The sequence below is a fragment of the Hemiscyllium ocellatum genome, chromosome 4, assembly GCF_020745735.1.
Source record: "Hemiscyllium ocellatum isolate sHemOce1 chromosome 4, sHemOce1.pat.X.cur, whole genome shotgun sequence".
NCBI classification, from domain to species: domain Eukaryota; kingdom Metazoa; phylum Chordata; class Chondrichthyes; order Orectolobiformes; family Hemiscylliidae; genus Hemiscyllium; species Hemiscyllium ocellatum.
Window position 1 is genome coordinate 31,988,751 of NC_083404.1, and position 18,647 is coordinate 32,007,397.

Here is an 18,647-nt window from a genome sequence, read left to right on the forward strand (position 1 = left end):
CTGAATGAGTCAAAATGTCAACTCTCATTCTCAGTCAACAGATGATGTCAGATCTCCACAGTTTCTCCAACATTTTCAATTTCTATTTATAATGGATAGATTCAGATTCTTGTGCTTTTATGTTTGAATCAGGGAGTTTGAAGGAGATTTTCTTCTGTTATGTCTAATGAGACAGTATTTGAAGCTGACATTGCTTTCCCAATATCTTATGGTGTATAACACGTGACATCTGAAAATACCTTTAAACTGGAGGACCTTTAATGTCTTGGATCTCTCTCATGGAGGATGCCTTTCCTGTTGAAACAGGCAGTTGTTCAGTTGCAGTATTTTGAGGATCTTTAATCTCAAATTCCCTTTGTAGAGGATGGCAGTCCTGTTGAAACAGGAACTTTTTTTTTCAGTATCCTGGTTCATCAGACCAGGCTAAATATTCTTGATCCAGTTTTGGTTCCACCAGGGCCATTCAGTCCCTGACCTCATTAACATGGTTCAAACATGGACAAAGAAAAACTGAATTCCAGACGTGAAGACAAGTGACAGCCCTTGACATCAAGGGGTCCTAGCAAAATTGGAATCAATGGAAACAGGGGGTAAACTCTCTATTGGTTGGAATCATACCTGGCATGTAGGAAGATGGTTGTGGCTGTTGATGGTCAGTTATCTCAGCTCCAAGAGATCTCTGCAGAAGTTCCTTAGGATAGTGTCCTAGGCCCAATCATCTTCAGTGGCTTCATCAATGACCTTCTCTTTATCATCAGGTCATAAGTGGGATGCTTGTGAATGTTGCATAATGCTCAACACAATTCACATCTCCTCAGATTCTGAAGTAGCCCATGCTCAAATGCAATAAGGTTTGGATAATATCCAAGCTCGGGTTGACAAGTAGCAAGTAACATTGGTGCCATATAAATGCCAGACAATGACCATCCCCAACAAGAGACAATCTAATGAGCACCACTTAATATGGTATTGCCATCACTGAGTCCCAAACTATCAACATTCTGTGGGTTTACTATTCACTAGAAACTCAACTGGACTCACCATATAAATACAGGGCTACAAGACAAGACAAAAATTCACGTCTCGACTCCCTAAAGCATGACCACCATCTACATGGCACAGTCAAGAGAATGATAGAATACTCCCACTTGCCTGGGTGAGTGGAGGTTCAACATCACAAGTAGCATGACACCATCCAGGACAAAGTAGCCTGCTTGAATGTGCTCAGTAGTAGTGTGCACTATCTATTGGATGAAGTGCAAGAATTCACCAAAACTCCTCAGACAGTACCTACCAAATCCACGACTTCTTCCATCTGAAGGACAACAGCAGCAGATACATGGGAACATCACCAAGTGCAAGTTCCCCTCCAAGCTACTTACCATTCTTACTTGGAAATATATCTTTTACTATTCCTGGATCAAAATCCTTGAATTTCTTCTCGAAAAGCAATGTGGGTCGACCTACAGCACATGGACTGCAGTGATTCAAGAAGGTAAGCTCACCGTCACCTTCTCAAAGCAGCTAGAGATGGGCAATAAATACTGCCCAGCCAGTGATGTCCACTTCCCATGAGTGAATTAAAAATGTCCAGAAGTTTTGGATGTCTTTTGAACTCCATGACACCTAGTCCCCAATCTGCGTTAGCAGCTTTTTATTCTCAATCTGATGGTATATCTGTGACGAAGCGTGTAGACCTTTTGGTTCAAATTGTTGCTAAGGTTGGACACATTCATTCATGGTCATTAATAGCATTACTCATGAAATCAGCATGTTCAGTTCATTAGTTGCATTTCTTTGAAGATTACTTAATTGCTTGGCATGATTTCTCTCACCGACATTTACAATTTTCGGGTGAACTCAGATCTTCTAAATTACCTCAGCATGTGACATCAGACTTAAATTTGTCGTCATTACTGTTTACTACCATCGGAGGTGAGAGAAAATTGGAACCAGGGGAAACAAAATTCACTAGTTGAAGTCATACCTATCTCAAAAGGAAGTTGATGGCGTGTACTGGAGCAAGCAAAAAAGAAATTGTTGGAGAAACTCAGCAGGTCTGGCAGCATCTGTGTATAGAAAGCAGAGTTAATGGTTCCAGTCCTGTGACCCTTCTTCAGAATTTGAAACAGGTGGGGTGTGAAGTATTAAAGAAGGTAAGCTTTCAAGCTACAGTTGTAAAGGTGAGACCATATCTACTGAATACTCTTTGGTCTCCTCACTTAAGGAAGGATAGATGTGCATTTGAAACAGTTTATAGGTGATGTATAAAGCTGATTCCTGTTTTAAGAAAAATGTAAGATTCTGAAGGATATTCATAAGTTCGATGCTGACAGAATATTTCCACTGGTAGGGAGATCTAGAACGGCGGGGGGGGGGGGGGGGGTCAGTCCAAAAATTACGAGGTCTCCCGTTTAAGACAGATCATGAAGAACTTCTCTCAGCGCTGTTAATGCTTGGAATTTACTTCCACAGAGCACTGGAGGCTGTGCCATTGAATATATTCAGGATAGAGAGTTAGACAAGAGCTTTTTGCTAAAATTTACAAAAGGAATCAAGGGTTATGAGGGCAGCTCAACATTATTAAATGTTTGATTAGAGGTTTATTTTTATAGGCATTGTAATTTACACTCGTATTTTGCAAAAGTATTGGCAGGTAACAGATTTGCAATTGAGCTTGTTCAGAATTCTCACTTATCCAGTAAAATTCAGTCTAAATGCAGCAATTTTCAAACCCATGTTGGCCACAACAATACATTTCTGGCTGCAAATTGTCATAGATGGTGAAGTAGATCCTTACAGACCAGTTGTGCACAATAGAGAATGTTAAAGTGAGAGTTCAATCTGCCTGGACTGACCAATGACTCCTTCCACCAGTGGTTGATACCATTGAAGAAACAAGGGGATTTGCAGTTGTGTCTTCAATATACTCAGGGTCCCACACAATTGCATGGCCTGAACAATGCCCTTGTTGTAAAAGCATCTTCAGAATGAAGAAATTGTTTTACAATGACATGGAGTCGAACTGACAGGCCATCTGCATGGAGATTACAAAAGGGACAGAAATATGTAGCACAAGCAGATGACCTTATGCAGGTGAGTGGAAGTGGATTCCATTTTGGTTCTTCTAAAAGTAAAACTACAATCAGCTTCATGCAAAGTTGGTAAAATCTATTCCATGAAAGAGAAGTATTTCACTATGGACATTGAAAAGAAAAAAGTAAAATAGATCAGCCGGAGGGCTGGAGATTATAAAAACGTGATGTAAGGTAGGATGGCAGGAGTGTTAAATAGCAGAGTGAATTGAAAAATGTAGGTCTATGAAAGGCAAGATTAGATTAGATTACTTACAGTGTGGAAACAGGCTCTTCGGCCCAACAAGTCCACACCGACCCGAAGCGCAACCCACCCATACCCCTACATTTACCCCCTACCTAACACTATGGGCAATTTAGCATGGCCAATTCACCTGACCCGCACATCTTTGGACTGTGGGAGGAAACTGGAGCACCCAGAGGAAACCCACGCAGACATGGGGAGAACGGGCAAACTCCACACAGTCAGTTGCCTGAGCCAGGAATTGAACCCGGGTCTCTGGCGCTGTGAGGCAGCAGTGCTAACCACTGTGCCACCATGCCATCCGTAAAGATGTGGAGACGCCGGTGTTGGACTGGGGTGTACAAAGTTAAAAATCACACAACATTAGGTTACAGTCCAACAAGTCTATTTGGAAGCGCTGCTCCTTCATCAGGTGGTTGCCCACCTGATAAAAGACAACTTATAGTGTCAGTTACCATGTCTTAAAGTATCCAATTTTAATGTATCAGATTTACTTTTCACCAATTTCATAAATCTGAGTCACCGTATAGAGCTTGGACAAAAAAAAATGTGGCAATCACGTACAATTCATTTATTTTGTAAGCTATGATTTCTATTGTTAATTTGTCCAGGTGGATACCATTTGATTTTAATGTTAAAGCATTTTTCCATTATATTCATTAGTTAATAATATTTAAATGACCTTTTCAGTTTTAAAGTTGAATACAGAAACTTCTAACAATAAACAATTAGATAATGAGCTTCTGAGAAAAATGCACTATCGCAAAAGTAAGGTACCGAATCCTGAAATCTGTTTGCTACTTACCATCAGGAAATTGTTCAGCATCATCATCAAACATGGCTTCCTTTAAGGCAGACTTATTGACAGAACTGCTATCAGAATAATTATAAGGATTATAATCACGTGATCGTGAGCTACTACGTTGGGGTGTGGTGTTCACCAGTAATGTTTTATTGTCCATAGCAGTTCGCCCTGAGTCAGTGGCATCACCGCCTCCCCGAATATCGCTAACTCCACCAATGGCCTAAAGAACGATGTGGAAAAATAAGTATCATTAGTGGAATCATCGTTTAAATTTAAGAAAAAAATACCACTATTCACCAATACCAATGTGTCTCTTTATGTCCAGTTATGAGTGATCTGTTTCAAATGATCATTCATTTGTAAAATCAACTCATTGAGACCTTGTCAACATGTTCACTCTAAATGTGGAAACCCAGTAAATACGTACTTCTCAACTCAATGAGCAAAGGGTTAATGGTGCCAAATGGCATTTCACTGAACTGAACTCAGCATCAATATTTCTAAACTACCAAATCTTAGCAGGACTTAGACACTTAATGATAAGGTCGTAGGGAGTGTTGCTGAACAGAAACCTTGGAGTGCAGGTTCATAGTTCCTTGAAAGTGGAGTCGCAGGTAGTTATGATAGTAAAGGTAGTGTTTTCCTTTATTGGTCAGAGCACTGAGTATAGGAGTTTGGAGGTCATGTTGCAGCTGCACAGTATGTTGTCCAGGCCACTTTTGAAATAGTGTGTACAATTCTGGTCTCCTTCCTATTGGAAGGATTTTGTGAAACTTGAAAGGATTCTCAAAAAAATTTACTAGCATGTCGCCAGGGTTGGAGGATTTGAGCTATAGGGAGAGGAGGAATAGGCTGGGGCTGTTTTCCCTGGGGCATCGGAGGCTGAGGGGTGACCTTATAAAAAGTTTATAAAATCATGAGGGGCATGGATAGGGTAAACAGACAAAGTCTTTTCCCTGGGAAGGGGGAGTCCAGAATGAGGGCATAGGTTTAGGGTGAGAGGGGAAAATATAAGAGAGACTTAAGGGGCAACTTTTTCACGCAGAGGGTGGTGTGTAAGGAACGAGTTGCCAGAGGAAGTGGTGGAGGCTAGTACAATTGCAACATTTAAAAGACATCTGGATGGGTATATGGCGAGGAAAGGTTTAGAGGGATATGGGCTAAGTGCTGGCAGGTGGGTCTAGATTAGGTTGGGATATCTGGTTGGCATGGACGAGTTGGACCGAAGGGTCTATTTCCATGATGTACATCTCTATGAAGCTATGACATGATTTCCATGCACAAAGCCGTACTGAATATCCCTGATCAGTCTTTGCTTCTCCAAATACATGTAAATCCTGTGTCTCAGAACCCCCTCGAACAACTTACTCACTGGTCGATAGTTCACAGGCTTCTTGCAGCCTTTCTTAGGTCAATCCACAACATCAGCCACCTTCCAGTACCTCATCTGTGGCTGTAGATGATACAATATCTCTGCAAGTGGCCCCACAATGTCCTGGATACACTTGATCCAGTCCTGGAGATTTCTCTACCTTTATACTTTAAGATCTCTAGCTCTTCCTCTTCTGTAATGTGGACTCTTTTCAAGACAATATTTATTTCCCTGAGTTCCTAAGCTTCCACGTCTTTCTCCAGAGTAAGTAATGAAGCAAAGTATTTGCTCAGTATCTCTCCCATCTCCCATTGATCTATAAAGGGGCCCTTCTCTCTCTAATTGCTATTTTGCCTTTAATTCACTCATAGAATCTCTTTGGATCATCCTTAATCTTATATTCCAAAGCTATCTCACATCCCCATTTTGCCTTCCTGATTTTTGCTCTCAAGAATGTCCCTACTTTCCTTGTACGCTTCAAGAGATTCAAATGATCCCAGTTGTTTATACCTGACATATGCCCCCTTCTTCATTCCTGAGTTGGTTCCACAACATATTGTTCTAGATATCCCCAGCTGTTTTTAGAACAGTGTTGTTATACTTAATTCAGCAGGTTTAGAGGTATAGTAAAATGTATCTGTACTTTGGTAATTTTCAACGGTATTACGATATAGTCTGCATCCAGATGTGCATGCATCTTCGGAGGGGAAAATATAAACTTGGGACTATAAGCGTAAAAATGTAGTCATCATTCAGTATTTGGGAACAGAACCTGCTGGATATTCTGAGAAGCAAGAAATTTCATTTTCTGGATTTAACTTATTTCCAGTGACCTGTTATGATTTATGCACTTGTATAATTTAACAAAATTGTGCACAAAAATAATGAAGGGCATAGATAGGGTGGGTAAGAAGAATCAATAACTAGTGAGCAATAATTTAAGGTAAAGGGCAGGTGGTTCAGAGGGAACTTAGGGAAAAAAAATTCATTCAAAATTTGGTGGGTGTTTAGAACTTAGTGCCTGTAAGAATGGTAGCAGTGAGAATCATCACAACATTAAACAACATGTGGATGGTTACTTGAAGTGTCACAGCATACGAGGTACTGGCTCGAGGGTTCTTATGGTGCAATGGCCGTATTGCTACCTCTGGACCAGGAGAACCAGGTCAAGACCCATCTAAATCAAAAGCTGCATAAACAATATCTCTGAACAGGTTGATGAGAAATGCTGGAAAGTCGGACTATTGTAAATGATACTTGATGACTGCCGCATCACAATTGGCTGAAGGGCTTCTTTCCATGTTGTGAAATTCTACGACAAGGTAGCAATTTGACACCTGTACAAATTTCAAAGGGAAGACAGACATGTTCTTGAACTATGCATTAGGTCTCAAGACATGTTCTTGAACCATGCAGGTTCCCCATGAATAACTCAAAGACAAGAAGAGGTCATTCAGCATTTTGAGTTCTATCACGGCGGAAGTGTACTTCAGCTCTAATTAATCCAGTTGTTCTGCAGATCTTGTTATTCTAAAATAATAATAACCTGTTGATCTCAGTCTTAAATTTCAAATGGCTCAAAATCCACATCTTTTAGGTGTTAGATATTCATCAGCCTTGATTTGAAAAGGTGTTACCAGATTCACTCTTGAATAGTCTAACTCTAATTTAAATGTTATGATCCCTTGTGTTGGATTTCTCTATTACAGAAAATATTTGCTCTATTTCTACTCCACTGATACTTGTTCTTAGTATTTAAATTGGAAATCCCCTCAGTCAAAATTTAATTATTTGATAGCCACAGGGAACCTATTTGAAACAATTAAGTACAATATATTTAAAACAGGAGGGAGCAAAGAACATACAGAATATAATTCCTTATAAAGTTAAGGAAAACAAGTTATCCAACTTACTTGATTTATGAATGAATTATTGGAATACATGAAAGCCTCTCAAAATGTGAGCACCATACACATTTAATTATAAAAATAGAAGTTGCTAAACAAGCTCAGCAGATCTGGCAGCATCTGTGAAGAGAAATCAGAATTAACATTTTGGGTCCAGTAACTCTTCCTCAGAACAGTTACCGGACCTGAAACATTAATTCTGATTTCTCTGCACAGATGCGGCCAGACAGACCTGCTGAGTTTTCCCAGAAACTTCATTTTTGTTTCTAATTTACAGCATCCATAGTTCTTTTGGTTTTTATTTTGCACATTTAAATATGTTGGCATTATATTGCCTCCACTCTTGATGCTCAAGAGCATTTAGATATTTATGATCTATTCTGATCACTGGCAAGCTCCTCAAGTCTGTGGGCTAAATGTAGTTTGTTATACAGTTATATATGGGCTTATTGATTGAAGAAAATTTGTTTTGAAGACCTTGCCATGAGTGCTATTCACCAAGGGTAGCCAACCATTGTCATATAAGACCACTTACCTTCACGTCATGCCACATATTTCCACATTACATGTAACTTTTGAATTTGATAGTTGTAAAGTAATTCTTGTATCAGCCAAAATATATTTATACTTAAAAATCATATTTATGTAGTCAAAAATAGTCTCTCAACTCCAAACTGATTTACAAACCAGCTTACAGAATTTGTTGTTCTAATTCAGGAATTCACCACAAGGTAACAATCATCTGGCTTTCCCAGGTAGATAATGTCTTGTTTGATTCTCATTGTGTAGTTTAAATAGCTTTGAAACATATTGTGAAATTAAGTCATTGTTCAATTTGCAGGTGGTAGCTACATTGCTCTTGTAAATATTATAATGGAAGTTAATTGTATTCCAAAGGGCCAATTAAGGGCTTCAGTGGAAATCTAGATAAATTGCAAAACAATTTAAACTCCATCAGCACAGGAAGACAAATTAATTTCACAAGGATTACTTAACATTATTATTCTGTAAATGCATTTACATCAGAACCAATTTAAAGCAATTCCAAAACATTTACATTACAAAGATATTTGGAACTCCTCTAGTTAAAAAGGATATTAATGCACTGAAAATTCAAGTAAGGCTATTTCACTGAGGAAAGCATTATCTAGTCAAGCATCATGCTAACATCACCTTTACATTTGCCATGTGTTCGTTTGTAGGAGACTTAGAGATGATTTTCCCACTCTTCATCTGGAATACTCATGCTATTGGTAGCACCTCAGACATAGATCCAGTTCAATTAACTCGATACAAGAGTTGGAAATTGACCTTAAACTCCAATTATTCATTAGAACTTTCAGCCATTTTGAGGGGGAGAGGGTGCAAGAGAAACAGTAGTGGGAATACTACATATTTTTGACTTGTCCAAGAAACACCCTCTCCAAACTGACATTAGGAAAGATCAAATACCTTTTAAGAAAAGTAGTTAAATATTTACCAGTTCCCCATCCTCGTCTTTTTTAGCATCCCGTCTCAAAGGTTCATTCATTTCCTCTTGACTAAGGAGACTAAAATTCTGGATTGCTTCAGTCATTCCCCGAAGAGAGCAGTATATTTCTTCGGAATTCATGTTCTCTGCATCATAGCTGAATGCACTGTTGACAGGACAAAAAGTATGAACTTTCAAAGTTTTATTGGAGAGGTTTCTGTTGACTAAATATTTTAGCTTGGCCACAAAGAACATCATGGAGAAAGTGAGGACTGCAGATGCTGGAGATCAGAGCTGAAAATGTGTTGCTGGAAAAGCGCAGCAGGTCAGGCAGCATCCAAGGAGCAGGATTCCTGAAGAAGGGCTCATGCCCGAAACGCTGATTCTCCTGCTCCTTGGATGCTGCCTGACCTGCTGTGCGTTTCCAGCAACACATTTTCAGCTCCACAAAGAACATCATATCCAATTTTGGGCACTGCGCTTTGGAAGGATCTGAAGGCCTTAGAGAATACAAAGTTGAAGGAATAAGGTACTTTAGTTACATGGTTAAATCAGAGAAACTATGGTTAGAAACTTAGGGAAATAGGAGCAAGGTAGATCATTTGATCCTCTGACTTCCAATAAACTAGATTGTGGATTATCTATAATTTCAAAGCCATTTTCATTCCTATCCCCATATTTTTTTATATCTTACATCAAGAAATCTCTTTATCTCTATCTTCAATGCACTCAGAGTGAGCCTCCACAGGAAAGGGTGCTATTTCATCAAGGCCTCTTTGCTCCTGTATTCAAATCCTCTTGCAATAAAAGTTAACAGATGCTTTTGTATTTGCTTCTTGCACTTGCGTGTATTTCATAAGTCCATTAACTGTAGCATCATCCAGATCCCTTTGAACACTTCCATCTCTCGTTAATTAAAAAAAAATCATGTAAGTTTGTATTTCTTACCAAAATTGATGTTATTATTTTTCCACACACAATTTCGCCTGCCATGTTTTTGCACATGCACCTAATCTGTCCAATCCTCTTGAAATCTCTTTGCATCTTCCTCATAATTCTCATCCTCACCCAGTCCAGTCTCCATATTACACTGTATTGTTTCCCATGTCCAAATCATTGAAATAGATTGTGTATAGCTGAGGTCCAACCATTGATCCTTGAAGTACCTCAAGGTTAAGAATTACTTGTTTATTCCTATTCTGTTCTCTTTGTAAGCCAATTTTCAATCAATGCTAGCAAATTACACCTGATCCCATGTGTTTTCATTTTGTTTACTAGCCTTGTGTGTGGGATCTTATTTAAAATCTTCTAAAAATCAGATACACCACATCTACTGGTTCCTCCTCATCTATTCTATTAATTACATCATTAATGTATTTCAACAGGCTTATCAAATGTTATTTCCTTTTCATAAAGCTATTGTAACTCTGCGTAATTCTACCATTACATTTTAATTATCCAGTTATCGCATTCTTTGTAATAGATTCTCACATTTTCCCTACTAGTGGTGTCAGGCTAACAGGTCTGTGGTTTCTAATTTTCTCTTTCCCTCTTTTCTTAAATAGTGCAGTTAACCTTAATACTGGCCATTCCAGAATCTATGGAATTTTGAAAGTTGATCATCAGTACTTCCACTACCTTTACAGCCACCTCTTCTAACACTTCGAGATTTGTGTCATAAGGTCCAGTACATTTATCAACTTGCAGTGTCATTAATTTCATGAGAGCTACTTTTAATTCTTCATTCTCCGTAACCCTGTTCAATCGTAATAAGACTTTGTTTTTGTAAACCTGTGTCTTTGCAATTAAAAACAACTTGCAGTTTGCCTTCAAAATTGTACGCTGTATGTGTATGCCAACTTGGTGTTCTTTGCACTAGTGTACCCAATTGTTACCAACTCTTAAACTTCTTAAAACTATTCTGCTTTTCCATTCTTACAACCAAAGAGAATAACCTCTCTTTTTCTGACATTACAGTTCAACCACCACCTTATTGGCCACAACTATTCTACCAGCATTATTTTTCTGTCTTTGTCTTCCTAGCAGTGGTTATAGGGTCCTGAGGCAGAAGATGACATGTTCTTCCTCCAGCTGGCAGATGGCTTTGATTTTGATTGGCAGTGAAGGCAGCCCAGGAATTATATGTCCTTTTTGGTTTTGGTGGGGGGGGGGGGGGGGGGGGGGGGGCGGGTGGGGGGAGAAGGAGATTGGCCACAGGTTGGCTGAGTGCTTGGTGTAGGTGGACCAAACATCTTCCCTGAACCACTATGCAACTGAGCAGTTTGTCTCCCCGATGTAGAGGGTAAAGACAATGACAATACAGTGGTTATGGTCCTTATCCAATAATCCAGAGGTCTGGACCAATAGTCAGAACATATACTCTAATGTCTTCATGGCAGTCATTATGAGAGTTTGAAATCAATTAAAATTATAGAAATCAAAAAGCTTGAATCAGTAAAATGAAAATAGAAACTTTCAGACTGTTGTTAGAAATGACTGAGGAAAATGTTTTTGTCTCAGAAGATTTTGCAACCTTGGAAGGTTCTTCCTCAGAAGGTAGTGTAGCAGGGTCATTGAGGATTTTTAAGACAGGTGGATAGATTCTTATTAGGAAAGAGTATTGAGTTGAGTTATTACGGTTAGATGTGAATGTGGAATTTGTAACACAACTAAATCAGCCATGATTGAGTGAAAAGTGGAGCAGGCTCAAGATGTCAAAGATCTCCTATCTGTTTCTTTTTTGTATGCTTGTACAAAGCATTTTCTGCAAGTAAGGCACTTCAATAGTACAGTAAAGAATGGAGAAAGTTAGCTCTCCTAATATTAACTAAGAAAGGCACAGATGTAGCAGAATTCTTAAACTGCTGAAGGTTTATAATCTGTATTTAGGAAGCCACCGAGAGAAAAAAATGGTACTTTAAATAAATAAGCTGGGCATGTGGAATGGATTCAGTTGTGGAATATTTTGGTGGATGTGATCATAAATCAGTTACATTTATGGAAAAGAATAAAGATAGATCAAAATCAAGGCTCTTGGTTGGGAAAAAGTTAAGCTTACTAAGGTGAGATATGTTGATTTAGTTAAAGTGGACTTTAAACAGCTAATTCAAAGTCATCAACGCCAGACCATTCTACCAGGCTTTCAAGCAAGAGATGGAGAGAATGTGAAACAGATACGTGGTCAAAGAAAAACAGCCCAAAGTCAAAGTCCCACAGATGTCAAAAGGGCTTAAAGATAATGTCTCTTCTTATTACTTTAGTTAAGTATGAAATTCCACATATACTTTCTCCACAATAATAAGAAAGATAGAATTCTTAAATGTTTCAAATATGTGAAACATTCAAGATAGACTATGGGCTTTGCCAGTATTCAAATTCAGCTCAGTTCATTGACTCTAAGGAGAGTGGATCAGTGGTGCTCTTCCAGCACCACTGATCCAGAATCTGTTTTCCAGCATCTGCAGTCGTTGTTTTTACCTCTTCTAATGAGAGTGGTTTGTGTCTTCTATATTCCCCATTAAGAGCTTTTGGAGCTATAACTTGCTCTCTATTCAAAACCTTTCATGTAATAAAATATCCCAAAGCATTTCAAAGGAATATTATAATGCAAAATTTGACATGTATTTAGGCAATTTCTGAAAAACAGTTTCAGTGGACTAGTGTAAGTTTTCAAAAGTTTATTATTTGATATATTAATTAATTGAGTAAATTTAATTGAATTTACAACATGAATATTTGGTGAGAATTTAGTTCTGGAACAGCAAACACACCAGTGATGTCTGAGTACAGTCTGCTAGGTTCTTCATCAAAAGCTTAATAGAGTCTACTCTTAAATTTATAATTACCTTGGTGGTAGAGTATTCTGAGTTGTGTTCGTTGGTGAAGTGAGGGGGCTGGTCCAACCTGCAGGTGAACGTGGTGTGCTTCGTGTTATAGAACTGTTGCCAGACCCCTGCTTTGTTTAAAAAAAGTTAAATGCCATTAAAGTTTAGTAAAGCAATTTCCCAGCATTTTTATCTAAAGCAACATTATCAATTAAAATGATCTGTTATTTCATATAAAAACTATACATGCTGAAAATTTCTTTCGTTACAGTTCATTAGGTTACAATTATGTTCCATTTAATTGTCTGCACAGGTCACAGACCATTATTTAGATATTTCCAAAACAGAAATTTTACAGCACAGAAAGAGGCTACTTGGCCATTGTATCTGAGCTGGTTGAAATAACAAACTATCCAGTCTAATTCAACTTTCTGGCATGTGGTTTGCAGACCTGCAGATTATGGATTTGATGTGCAGATCCAGATATCCTCCAAAATGCATCAACTCATCCTTGTCCGGGTTGAATTCCATTTGATGTTTTCTGTCCATCTCACCTGTATATTGTCTTGCAGTTCACAGCTATCCTCATTATTAAACATGTTACCAATTTGCACATCATCTGCAAGCTTCTTGATTATGTCCCCTAAATGTATGTCCAACTCATTAATATATATCCCAAAAAGCAAAGGATCTAAGGAAAGGAATTCAAGACGCAAAAACCTGTGGCTATTTGTCCCTGCAGCCAGGTATCCTTCATTACCATAGTCCAAGCATTTATGTATCAAAGGTGAGTCTTTAGTTCCTACTAAAGGGCAGCACAGTGGCTCAATGATTAGCACCCCTGCCTCATAGCACTAGGGATCTGAGTTCGGGCCTACCCTTGGACGACAGTCTGTGCAGAGTTTTCACATTCTTCCTGTATGTGCATGGGTTTTCTCTGGGTGCTCTGGTTTTCTCCCACAGTCCAAAGATGTGCAGGTTAGATGAATTGATCATGCTAAATTGCCCATAGTGCCCAGGGATGTGCAGGATTACATGGAATAAGGCTGGGGGGAATAGGTCTGTGTAGGATGGTCTTCAGAGGGTTGGGTATAAACTCGATGGCTGAATGGTTTGTTTTCACCCTGTAGGGATACTATGATACAACTGAGTCAATTTTATATTCAGCTTGCTACATTCTGCTGGATCCCACGCGACTTTTATTTTTGAAACCAGTCCGTCATGTGGGACCTTATTCAAAGCTTTGCAAAGTTCATGTAGAGCACATCAATTGTAGTGCCATCACCAATACTCTTTGTTACTTCCCCAAAGGTTTGATCAAGTTGGTCAAATACTGCTGACCTTTAACAAATCTATGCTGACTATCCTTGATTAATCTTTGTCTGAGTAATGGCTTAGCCTATTCCAGTATTATCAATGTTATATCAAATAATACAATCCAAGTATCCTGCGTTCTCACATAATATTATTATGCTTTAACCAGAAAACAGTTTCATCTAGGTTATAACTAAAATTAACTGACAATAGCTGATATTTATGGAAGGAGGATGTGAGATTGGTCCTCTCAAAACTTAGAGCACAGAAAGAGGTCTCTCAAACCTTTGTTTTTATTGAATACTTACGGCTTCATCAATTCATTCTGCACAAAGGCATTTTTTTGTGATTTATCTTAGGTGCTGCCCAGTTGTTATTGTCTCATCAGCCAGTGCTAACTATCAAACTCATGCGAATACTGAAGGTATCTTTCAGGCCACCTTTCAACCAATTCAGTTTCCGTGAAACCTTCAAGCCTTTCTTTCACAAGTCCACCCATATAATTAGAAACATTTCAATGAGACATGATGCAGCAGGAGAGTTCCAGTTTGGTGGAAAGGAGCAACCTGAAACGCTGAACAGGTTGCAGGTCAACAGGGCCAGGAGCAACTTTTTGTAGGAAGTGTTGGGACGAGTTCAAACTAAATTAGCAGGGAGCAATAAGAGGATGAAGCACAACAAAGAAGTTAGAAGATACAATATTAGAACATGAAGCAGTTCAGAAATAAGTGGGATTAAAAAAGGTAAACACAAGACGTACTGAGACGGGTTTGGAGCGCACGTGCATAAATGCATGGAGCGTGGTGATGAAGGATATGAGCTGTAGTTACAGGTAGCCACAAGGGATGACAGCAGCAATAATAAAGGTTCAAATAAAATAACCACATAATATTCTTCATTGTTACTTTATTCATTTTTAGAATATAAGCATCATTAGTGAGGCCAAATTTTATTGTCAAGTCCTATCTGCCCTTGAGAAGGAGGCAGTGTGTTGCTTTGCAAACCGCTGCAAAATGTATGCTGGAAAAAAATTTCACTGTTAGTGAAGGAATTCTTAGTGACAGAGTTACTAGTGATGCCATGCCATGTTTCCAAGTTAGCAGGAATGTAACCTGAAGGGAAACTTAGAGGTCCTGCTGATAAAGCATTGCTAAGGAGATGTAGCAGGTCTTGTAGATAGCACACACTTCAATTATGATGCAATTGTTGTTGAACAAATAAGTTCTTAAGTTGTTGGATGGAGTGATAATCAATCAGGCTGCGTTGTGCTGGTTGGTGTTTAACTTCAAAAGGTGTTTGCAGTGTATTCATTCAGACAATGAGAATATTCCATCACACTCCTGACTTATGCTTTCGAGATAATAGAAAGATTTGAGACTCAGGAGGTGACCCCATTGTTGCAGAATATCTGATTTGCTCTTGTTGCCACAGTATTTGTGTCACAAATTCAATTAGATTTCCAGTTAAAGGTTACCTCAGGATGCAGCTTATCGGGGATTCAATGATGAACAGGTGGTGGTCAAACTCTTATGGAGATAGTTTTTGCCTGCCATTTGCATCACATGAATGTAATTTGCCACTCATTAGTCCAAGCTGAAATGTAGTCTGAGTACTGGGGCCCAGATGATTGCGGAAGGATTGAAAACCATAGGTACAGATTTAAGAAACAGAAGTAATGAGGAAAACTCCTTTTTAAGCAGCAAGTAATTGCAATCTGGAATGCAATGCCTGAGAATGTGGTGGAATTGAAGAGGAGCCACCCTTAAGTTGAGGATGGGATGCATCTTATGATTCAAATTGTTCCCATTTATCAGACCTGATGAAGAGTCACCTAGACTTGAAACGTTAGCTTGCTTTCTCTCTCTATGGATGCTGCTGTTATCTCCAGAAATTTTTTGTTTTCAGTACAGAATCCAGTATCTGCAGTAATTTGCTCTCCCATTATCATACATTTTTATCAAAAAAAAATTGGGATAAGCCTGAAAATTAGCTGCTAATAACCTTTTTTTCAGTTCATAGGAGGGTGCATCATTGCCAAGGCAAACATTTGTTGCTCATGCCAAAGTACCTTCAGGAAGATATGGTGATCACCTTCTTGAACTGTTGCAGTTTACACAGTATTTATACAAAGAAACTGATGCTATAAGATTTGAATCCAGTGACAGAATGGCAATACAGTTCCAAATCAAAACTATGCATAGTCTGAGGGTATTGCCAAATGGTGGTCTTGCCAAGTGCATGTCGGCCTGTTCTAGATGGCATAGACTGTGGACTTGGCAGATGCTGGTGAAGAGAGGCTTGACACATTGTACCACACGCACTGCAGCATACTGCCACCACTATGCACCTGAGGTGGAAAAATTAATTTTTAAGGAACTGTATGGGATGCCAATCATGTGAACTGCTTTGTATTTGAAAGGGTTCAACTCCTTAAAGGTTCATGGATTTGTAATTATTTAGGGAAGTGGACAGTAGTCTGTCACATCCTTCATTGGTTTCTTGTAGATAGGCTTTGAAGGGTCACAAGATGAATGACCTGCCATAGAAATCCCAGCCCTCGTGAATCCTCTGTCCTTTTGACCACTAACTTAAACCTGTGTCTTCTGGAAATCAACCACATTCCACTGGAACAAGTTCTCTATACTTACTCTATTAAAGCCATTCACAATTTTGAATACTTCTACCAGACAACGTTCCCACCCAAAAGAAAACCTTGCCATCCTTCCTAAACTGTAGTGTCTAGAATTGGTCACAATATTCCAAAATGGGGCCTTTCATTGTTTTATTAAGGTTCAACATAATTACTTAACTTTATGAACAGAAGGATAAAGTATGAAAGTAAGATTCGATTTGTTTCAAAATCTCTTCTGTTTTGTCTTGACACCTTCAAAACATTGTTCATGTCCACTTCCAAGATTACTTAATTTCCACATTTCCGTTAAAATTGTACTATTTAGCTTCGATCACCTTCCTTCACTCCTTTTATAAAATGGCTTCACAATTCTATATTAAATTTCATCTGCCATATATCTGCCCAACTCACCAGTCTATGTCCATGTTCTCCTGCAATCTGTTACTATTGTCCTCATTGTTTATTATATTTCTGAGTTTTGAAACAAGATGGGTTTCCATCAGAGATTGATTAAAGTTTTGTAATATTCAAAATACGTAATGTAATAATGCCCATATAACATAATGAATAACTGAGACTGTGACTCTTCTAATATTTACTTCCAACTGAAAGAAATGCATTATGTAACAGAAGTATGGTTATTATTCTCGTCCTCCCTCTGGTGTTCCCTTCAAAGGAGACTTGGGGAGATGCTCAAATTCACACAAGCAAGAATTTTGTCTCAAGATGTGATTATTTTAATTTTGTAAGATTGTTATTTTAATCTCAACAATTTGCAGGGAGAGAGTAAAAATCAATTCAATAAAATAAAGTTGTTTCAGGAAAAATGTTTGGCTGGCTACACAATATCTCAAGATATAACTGAAGTGCACAGTCAGTTTTTATTCCAAAATACTACAGAGTAAAAACATTTCCTGCAACTTTCTGAAGAGTCATACAGGACTTGAAACAACTCTATTTCTCTCTCCACATATGCTGCAAACCTGCAGAATTTCACCAGCACTTGTTTTGATTTCAGATCTCCAGCATTTGAGGTGCTTTGCTTTTACACCTGTAATTTAAATGGGTTTGTGTCCAAGTTAACCAACTCAAATGAGACTGGTGAATTACAGTACAGCCTGCGTTAATTAAACAAAGTTTAACAAATCATCTGCCATGTCAGAAACAAGTGTGCTAAATTGATGGGAACAATAATAACTTAAGCTCAGCTTATTCAAGTTTTGTTCTTGCAGTTCATGGTGTCCACCAGATGCTTTTGTATTCAATGCTTGGTAACTCAACAAATACTCCAACAATTATTGTAATTATTATCAATTACAATATCAATATTATCAATTATTGAAATACCTGGGTAGTGCTGGCTAAACTACGAAGATGGGTTTGAAGAAGTTTGGTGGCTCCATCCTGGAATGTTTTTGGTAGAGCTCCAAGCAACATGCTGAACTCTGGAGTGTTGAGTTGGAACAGACATATTAAAACTGCTTGAGCTGCCTAAAGGAAGAAAAACAATGGAAAAATCTAGTTTGAACCATCATCATACTTGTTGTGTAGATTTCCTAAAAATGTGAACTTGAGGTGTTATGCTGTTGCCTAAAAGAATTGATGTGAAAAACTTTGATTCAGGTTTATTCAAACATCTCTGGCCCATTTAAAAGAAAAAGTACAATCTGAAATACTGTAGCATACATGTTGTGCATTCCATGCTAAATAACTAGCATATTCAAATTTATCACTTACTAAAACATTTTTATTGCAGCATGGGATATGAAGTTCACAGACAAGATTTAAATTTGTTGCCCATCCCTCACTGCTCTTGAACTGAGTGGCTTGCTAGGCCATTTTTGAGGCCAGTTACAAATTATCCACATGGATATAGTTCTGGAGTCACATGTAAGCCAGATCAGGTAAGGACAACAGATTTTCTTTCCTGAACACTAAATGATATGGGCAAAAATATGAGGGAGATGATAACTAAGTTAGCAA

General features: G+C 38.4%; 1 protein-coding gene across 8 annotated transcripts in view; it reads right to left on the reverse strand.

The window, feature by feature from the left end:
- Positions 1–18,647, reverse strand: part of clasp2 (cytoplasmic linker associated protein 2) — a 332,562-nt gene that overhangs the window by 42,563 nt on the left and 271,352 nt on the right. For 5 of the 8 annotated variants that reach the window (XM_060822865.1, XM_060822863.1, XM_060822875.1 and 2 more), the window contains 4 exons: positions 18,012–18,155; positions 12,740–12,849; positions 8,904–9,060; positions 4,145–4,364 (listed from right to left, as the gene is read on the reverse strand). In XM_060822865.1, the coding sequence (XP_060678848.1) occupies positions 4,145–4,364; positions 8,904–9,060; positions 12,740–12,849; positions 18,012–18,155 (631 nt within the window). The remainder of the gene's footprint in view (positions 1–4,144; positions 4,365–8,903; positions 9,061–12,739; positions 12,850–18,011; positions 18,156–18,647) is intronic. The other 3 variants (XM_060822878.1, XM_060822864.1, XM_060822868.1) reach the window with 1 other exon arrangement.